Raw genomic sequence first — 7,754 nt, forward strand, 5'->3', positions numbered from 1 at the left:
TAGCATCCAGCTTCAGTTCCCCCAAACGGCGGTTCCATAAATCAAACGTCTTTTTTAAATCGGAGGCCAGGGCATATGCGTCCCATTAGGGAATCCGGCGAAGCCACCGCTACGCCGACGCGCCCCTCCGCTCCCTGGGCCCGGTCGGGCCCTTCCCGGAGCTTCCCCGAGCCAGGCGGGCGCTGCCCGGCTCGACGCGCACGCGGGCCCACTCGCCTCGCGCCGCCTTGCCCGGGACAGCCGCGCGCACCTCGGCCGGCCGCGCGCGGGCACTGCGCGCCCCGCCTCTCCCCTGGTGAGGGTCCGGCCGCTCGGCGCGGCATGAAGCCGCGCGAAACCTCGGCAAACTCGGGGGACAGCTTGGGTGCTGTCTGGTGGGACGCGCTGTGCACGTGTGCGCCAGTGTGCACGCGGGGCAGCGGGCTTGTGCGTTCGGCTCTCTCGAGGGTGGCACGGCCGTACGGGCAGCGTGGGTTTATCTAGAAGGGGGACCTTGCTGGTCCGGGACTTTGGCTGGGACGCGCCGGGGATCTTCGCGCTGCCCGCGCGCCCTCCGGACCCCGCGCTCAGTGCGCGCAGCCGGTCTACCGGCGCCGTCAGGCCTCCAGCTGGCCGCCCTTTCTCTGACCTCAAAGCCAGAACCTCTCACTGCCTCAGCCGCCCCCCCAGTTCCTAAACCTTGGCGGTTGAGCCCAGCGAGGAGACCCAAAGTATCCCGGCTCCCGCGGAGACCCAAAGTATCCCGGCTCCCGCGCGTGCCGGGCACCCGGCGCCCCGCCCCGGGACCTCACCGCGGCGTTCCCCGCGAGCCCAGCTCCGCCGCCGGAAGCCCAGGAGTGGGGCCCGCCCGCCCGCCCCGCGTGCGGCCCGCGGCACTCACAGGTAGCTGCCGCTGGACAGGATGAGAAAGAGCTGGGGGCAGTACACGGAGAGGAGCGCGCGGCGCGGCGACAGCAGGAGCATGGTGGGCCGGCGCTCCCGGCGGGGCCGCGCAGGCCCCGCGGGCAGAGCGCGGGGGCCGGCTGGGGCCGGGGTCTCCGCGGCCCTTCCCAAGGCAGGGCGGCGGAACGGGGCGCTAGGGACCCAAGCGCGCGGGCCCCGGCTCAGCGGTCGCCCGTGCCCCGCCTCCAGGGCCTCACATCTCGCCGGGGCTGGGGCTGCGGCGCGCGCTGAGGCTGGAGGGCCCGGTGGGGGCGCGGGCCGCGGGCGGCGGGTGCGCCTCGGCCGCCGTCCGGCCCTCCGTCCGTCGATCGGTCGGAACCAGCTCTGTCGCTCGCTCAGGCTCACGTCTTCAAGTCTCCTGAGGCGCCCAGCTGCCATTGGACGGGCCACCCCTACATCCGCCTCCTCCGCGGGCGGGTTTTTTTAAAGGGGAGGCTGACCGAAGCGTGCGGCGGGAGCCGCCTCCAGGGCTTGCCCAAACCGCCCTGGCTCGGACAACTGCCCCACCGACTTCGGCGAGCCCCACCGCTCTGGTCCGCTCCGGAGGGTGCACCTAGGGGCAGGCCCGGCGGGCTAACCGCGCGGGGGCGTGCGCTCCTCAGGGGTGTTGTGCGAGTCTCTGTGTGCATGCACGTGCCTGCATGTGCCTGTGCGCGCCTGCGGCGGCCTGGGTGCGTCTGCGAGGGTGCAGGTGTGTGCGCCCAAATGCACTGTGCTCGCTGCGCCTCTGCCTGCGTGCGCCCCTGGGTCTGGGGAGACAGGCTGTGGGTGGCACGCGGCCAACCGGGCCCAGCGTGGTAGGGCTCACCTGTGCACCAGCGCACCGGTATCTCTGCAGGCTCCGGACTCCGAGCCTCTTTGGAGAGCCTGACAGTGGAAACACACCCCCAAACAAGTGCACAGAAGCCCCCAATCCTGAATTCCTCTACCTCACTCTTTTGCCCTCCTCTGAGGGGTTGGTTGGGACAGGTGTGGAGTGGAGCCAACCCACGAGAACACACTTTTCTGAACTTCCAGTGGTTTTTTTTTTTAAGCCCCAAACAAAAAGATGGCTTTGAGTCCCATCTCCTATTGTTTGCCAAGCCAGAGCTGCATCTGAATGTCTCTCAATGCGGTGTAGATCCCTTAAGTAGGAGTTAAGGCGCAAAGACAGACAATGACAAGAAAAGAGAGGCCTGTGAAGTGGGGCCAGTGGTCCCGGAGGGGGTCGGTTTCCTGGCTTCTACAGCTGGCAGGGAGACATGTCCCCAGCACCCAGGAGGAGGGGGCCGCCTCCTCGACCTTCATCCCTCTGGGCCCTTCCTGAACCCCAAGAGCAGGGGGAGGGCAGGAAGCAAGGTCGCTCCTGGGAGTTCACGACCCCAGTTCCAGGGGGCAGAGGGTGCCTGGACCCCAGGTGGCTCTGTCCAGCCTGGGCTTGGCTTCCTCCAGGGCAGCATCCTACAAGTTGCTCAGTTTCAGAGCCATTTGTTTTGAAATTGCCTGAAATCCAAGGCATGTCTACTCGTGGGGCCGCGATCAGCAAAAGGATTCCAGGGGCTGAGCTCTCCCCTCCTGCCAGCCCAGGGGCTCCCTAGGGCTGCACCTCTGCACTGTCATCGGGGCTGTGGGGAACGTGTGTGTGCGCGCACACACACACGTGTCGAGGTGGGGGTGAGGGACGCTCCCCTGAACATTCATAAACATGGGGGTACAGGCTGGGGGAGGTGGCTGTGATCACGGTGTAGTCCCCCCAATACACACAATCTCAGATGTTTACTTGGAACTCGTGTGACCCTAAAGCCCCCACTCCTGAGACTCGTGGCCCCGGAGGAGCCCCCTGGTGCCTGTGGTGGCTGTGATGTTATTAACAGCAAGAAAGGCTTGACGTGATGGAGACCTCCTCCACCCCCGGAGCGAAGCCCCCCGCCCCGCCCCTGGGACAGACCTTCCCAGCGCCCTGGACAGGAAGTGCAAGTGTTACCCCAATTTTCAGATGAGGGAAGGAGAGCTGGCAGGTGAAAGAGCTCACCCAAAGCCAACCAGTGAGGTGTGCCAGGGGTGGAGCCCCAGACCTTTCCTTGGGCACCAGGCTTCAGGTCCTCAAGCCCCTTAGGCCACCTCTGGCCCAGCTGCCCCCTCCCCATCTCCTGCATCCCCGTCCCACTCCAACGCGGGCACCATTGCTGCCATGGGGGCCAGGGTTGAGCCCCCTCCCCCCGGGCAGGCCCCAGGGTGACTCTCTGGCTTCTTGGATGTACTTCCGCAGGGGTGTATGGGGATGGGGTCTCCTCGCCCCTCCCAGGACTGGGCGAGTGTATGTATTAAGGGGCATGCCAAGGGGAGGAGTTCCCCCTCCAGGGCTCCTTGATGCAGGCAGAAGATAGAGCTGGGGCCACTGCCTGTCTCACGCACTCCCAGGGAGGTTGGCACAGGTGCCTGAGAGCACAGACTGGTCTCACTCCCTGGGTTCTCTGCACGGACACCAGCTGCCATCCTGTCCAGGGCGGCCAGAGCCTCAGTCCCATTGCCAGAGGGGAGAGGGGGGCTCAGGAAGGACTGGGGGTTGGGGGACCCTGACCCCAGCTCCGGGACCCCAGGCAGGGCACCCCCTTCAGCTCCTTCCACTGTCCCAGACTGGGGAGGTGGCGGTGGGTTCACAGAGCCCTTCCCGCTGGGGGAGGGGTGCTTTCAGGTGACCCCTGCTGAGGAGTGGGTGTTAGGGACGTGGTCCCGGGTGCCTGTCCCAGCTCAGCCTCTCACCCTTGTGGACAGTGGCTTGGCCTCCCTTGCTCCATCGTTTCCCAGTCCTTGAAACGAGAAGAGTGAAGGCACCCACCTTCAGGGCCACCAGAAGGCTACAAGGCCCGGGGCTGAGGGCCAGGCAGCAGAAGGCAGGGCCCGTGGGGGTGTGGGGGGCCCAGGAAGAGCAATCCCAGGGGCTGCCTACCCGGAGGGTCGGAAAAGAGTGCCTCCTCCCCGCCCCCACCCCCAGCACACCCAGGGCACTGCACGCTCACCACCCATAAACAAACACCCAGGGACACAGCCTGCACACAGACCCACAATAAACAGAGCCACCAGCAGCCGCAGACACGCCCGCCCAGGCCTGCAGAGCTGAGGCTGGGGCAGGGAGCTTCCAGGCTGCCTCTGTGACCACTGGCTTCCGTCCCTACCGGCCCCCGGGCCTCAGTTTCTCCATCTGTAAAATGACAGAGGAGGCGACGGACGGAGGGGCGCTGGATGAAATGACTCTCCGGTCTGCTTCGACCTCTCCGCCTGGGAGGCCGCGGCTCGGCCGGCCCTCCCTCCGGGCTGTTCACTGGTTTTGCCCGCCTCCGGGACCGGCCTGCCTTCCCACCGTTGGCGGCGCACAGTAGGTTCGCAGCGCGCGTCCGGGCGATGGAGGTACACCGCACCCCCGTCACGGGCATCCTGCGCGCCCCCCACCCCGCCCCCGGCTTCGAGCGAGGCCGAGACAGATTCTCTCTAAAGGAGATCGCAGCTCAACAGGTAAGGACTCGGCTGGCTTCAGGAATGTGGAAATACGACTCGGAGCAGCTACTGCAGCGAGCGCGGCCCGCCGGGCGCCCGCCCGCCCGCCCGCCGGGCCGCGCGAGGGGGAGCGCGGCGAGAGGGGGCCCGGCCGAGGGCCCGGGGCGGGCGGGGCCCGGACGGAGCCCGAGGCGGCCCGGCTGCCGGCGCGGCCCGTTCCGAGCCAGCCCGACGAGTTGTCAAGGTAATTTCAACACGTCCGGGTGATGGATAGAGACGAAGTGCCGTGGCGGGTGCCCAGGCCTGCGCGCTCGCTCCTGGGGGGTGCGCCCCCTGCCCGCCCGGGGCCCTCGGCCGCCCGAAGCCCCCCGCCCCCGCCCCGGCGCGCCCTCCGGGCGGCGAGCGCTCGGCCCGGGCTCCGCGCCCAGCGCAGCACGGGGGAGGGAAGGCGCGTCCCACCCCCGGGGCCTGGAGCCCAAACAGGTGAAAGTACGCGCCGGGCACGCTCGCCGCTACCCGCGAGCCTGACCGCCCGCGCGTCCGGCTCTCCCTGCCCCAGCCCTGGACTGGGCGCCCCTCGCGAGTACCCGCAGCTCAAGGGGCTCAGCGGCGTCTCTGCCCGGCCGGGCCGCGGGTTCAACACACAGGCCAGCCCGGAATCCCCGACAGCTGCCCGTGCCCCCGCTCCGGTCCCCGCGGGGAGCCCCTGGAGGCGGCTCCTACCGGCTGCTCCCATCCTGGGCGCCCGCCCCTGCCCACAGGGCTACTCACCCGAGCTTCACGTAGAGAACGCCAAAGCAGAGAAACACGTAGAAAATCCACTTGCGAAAGTTTCTGTGCATGATCCAGGGAGGGGGGCTGCGCCATAGACCGCGGCGGCCGGAGGGGACGCGCGGGCCGGGCGAGGGACGGGCAGGAGCGGGGGGCTTCGGTGGACAGCGCTCAGCCGGCGCTGCGGCTCCGGCGGCCGGCGACGCGCGGGCACTGGGCGCGCGCTGCCACCATGGTGAGCCCGGGCCGCCGCCGCCGCCGCGTGCGCCTGTGGGAGTGACCTGGGTCGGGGGCTGCAACCTCGGAGCCGGGCTGAGTGACCGCGGGGCGCCGGGAGCGCCGGCGGGGGCCCAGGCCGGAGCGCGGCGGGCGGGCGGGCGCTGCCTCCGCTGGGCGCAGCCGCCTGGGGCCGTGCGCGCCTCGCCGAGCGCCGCGGCGGCCAATGTGTCCGCACTTGTCGGCCTCCCCAGGTGACTCGCGGCCCCGGCAAGCGAGCTGCGAGCGAGCGAGCGCGCCCCAGGTAGGAGGACCCGCCTCCCGCCCGCCTCCTCGCTCGCCGCGCGCTCGCTCCCTCGCTCCCGGCCTTTCCCCTCCCTTTTCTCCTCCCTCCCCCGTGACACACGAACGCATCTCTCCCCCGGAACCCCCTCCCCAGGCCGGCTCCCTTCCGATCGCTGAGCCCAGACTGGGAGGGAAGAAGGGGGTTGGGTGCGCGGGGAGGGGGGTGCGTCGGGGAGACACCTGCGGAGGGGCTGGCGGCTCCTCTGCGCCCGCGAGGGTGGGGGTGGAGGCCCGGCAGGAGTGGCCCCACCGGGCGGTGTAGCCACTCGGCTTTTTGAGAGAGGGAGGGAGGGAAGGAGGGAGGGAGTGAGAGACCACCCACACCCATCCCCGTTCTGGGCACGTTTCCCCTACCCCTCAGAAATTACCCGGCTTGGGGTCCCCCAGGACCACGCCCTTCGCACAGGCATTTCTGCCAGCCCTGAGGACCTCAATCAGAGCCCCTCTTCCAGCCCTCGGATCCCCACACCTGTCAGGACCGCTGCCGGTGGCGCTTACTGAGAGCAGGGACAGGAAACGGACAGACGGGAAGGCCTGGCCAGATGCAAGGGACTGGCTCCATGACCTCCTAGGGAAGACGTTTGGCTGAGCACCTTGGTGGAGACAGGTGGGAGGATGCTGGGGCGGGTCCTTGGCTCTGTGGGAGGCTCCCACCCCAAGGACCCCCTGCTTGCTCTCCCCATCACCTCCGAGCCCCTCGGTCTGCTCCGCAGTGCCCAGAGTGTGAGGTCAGAACCAGCGTGGTGCCTCACCCACCAGAGCATCTGACTTGGCTCAGTGCTGGCTAGTGGGCACCCGGCTGGGCACACAGCCTGCTTTTGGCCAAAGCTCTGTCTGGAGACGGCCGGTCCGTGGCCGTCTGCCTAAGCACCGCCCTGGGCAAACTCCTGTCCTGCTCCGGTGTACAGACCTGGACGCCTCTTGGGCAAAGGGATGATACTGGGAAGTACTTAGTTTCCGAGGACCAGCAGAGACCTGAAACTTGCAGGGGTGGCCGTGGGAGTGCAGGCGCGGGAAGGGGCAGCATCTTGCTTCCAGCCAGCCTGGGACCCACCTAGCCTACCCTCCCCAACTTTGAGGGCCCCGGTCCCCCCACCCTGCTGTGCGACCCCCTGATCCTGATCCTCTCTTAATCCTTGCAAATCCCCCGAACCTTTGCCACCACCCAGGCGCGGGCCATTCCTCGGCCTCTGATCGGAGGCCGCCGGTGCAGCTGAGCGGAGCGGCCAGACAGGGAGCGTTCACAGATGAGAGGGACGCTGAAGAGCCTCACAGGCAGGGAAACTGAGGCACAGAAAAAGGGACATGACTGTGGCAGCCTCACCCCAAGTGTTCTCTGCGCCCCAGCGCCCCAGAAGTCACCCCATTTCACGGAACGGGAAGCTGAGCCCTGGAGACCGGAGGGTCGGGCAGCCCTAGCTGCGGGTGGCTGTAGCCGGGGGTGGGCCGGCTGGGGCGCGCGAGCCGATGCTGCCGCCCGGCGGCGACGTGAGGACGCGAGGCTGCAGGCTCTTCCCGACCGGGACGGGAGGCGGTGTCGCGGGACGCCGGGCCACGCGGGGCCCCGGGACTGCGAGGCGGGCAGCGTGGCCCCATCTGTACACAGATTCTGGGGCCCACCTTGCCCCCAGCCTCAGCTTTCCCCTCCGATAATGGGGCGAATCCCGGGGACCCGGGGACATCCCCGCCGGCAGTGGCCGCCTCCCTCCGGCCCGGAGTCTCGGCGATCGCCCAAACCTCCGGCCCGTGGACCCCGGGCCCCGATCTCGGTCCGCTCCGCGGTCGCGCAGGGAGACCTCCGAGGTCGGGTAGGCTCCTGGACGAGCGGGCGTGGTGGAGCCGGGAGAGGAGGGGGTGGGACGCCTCGGTTAGCCCACCCTCTCTGCCTGCTGCTCCCGGCCTCAGTTTCCCCGGGAGAACCCTGCGCAGGGCGCCTCTCGGGACTCCGGTACCGCTGCGCAGCGTCGTGCTGCCCCCTGCTGGCCGCGGGCCCGAATGTCGGCCGA

General features: G+C 69.0%; 1 protein-coding gene across 3 annotated transcripts in view; it reads right to left on the reverse strand.

Annotated features, from left to right (window-relative positions):
- Positions 1-5,648, reverse strand: part of WNT7B (Wnt family member 7B) — a 54,131-nt gene extending 48,483 nt beyond the window's left edge. For all 3 annotated transcript variants that reach the window (XM_088837570.1, XM_055394545.2, XM_055394546.2), the window contains exon 1: positions 5,188-5,648. In XM_088837570.1, the coding sequence (XP_088693696.1) occupies positions 5,188-5,258 (71 nt within the window). In that variant the 5' untranslated portion in view covers positions 5,259-5,648. The remainder of the gene's footprint in view (positions 1-5,187) is intronic.
- Between the last annotated feature and the right edge of the window lie 2,106 nt (positions 5,649-7,754).

The sequence above is a fragment of the Moschus berezovskii genome, chromosome 6 (genome assembly GCF_049115385.1).
Source record: "Moschus berezovskii isolate FMDL1 chromosome 6, NW_MosBer_1.0, whole genome shotgun sequence".
NCBI lineage: Eukaryota > Metazoa > Chordata > Mammalia > Artiodactyla > Moschidae > Moschus > Moschus berezovskii.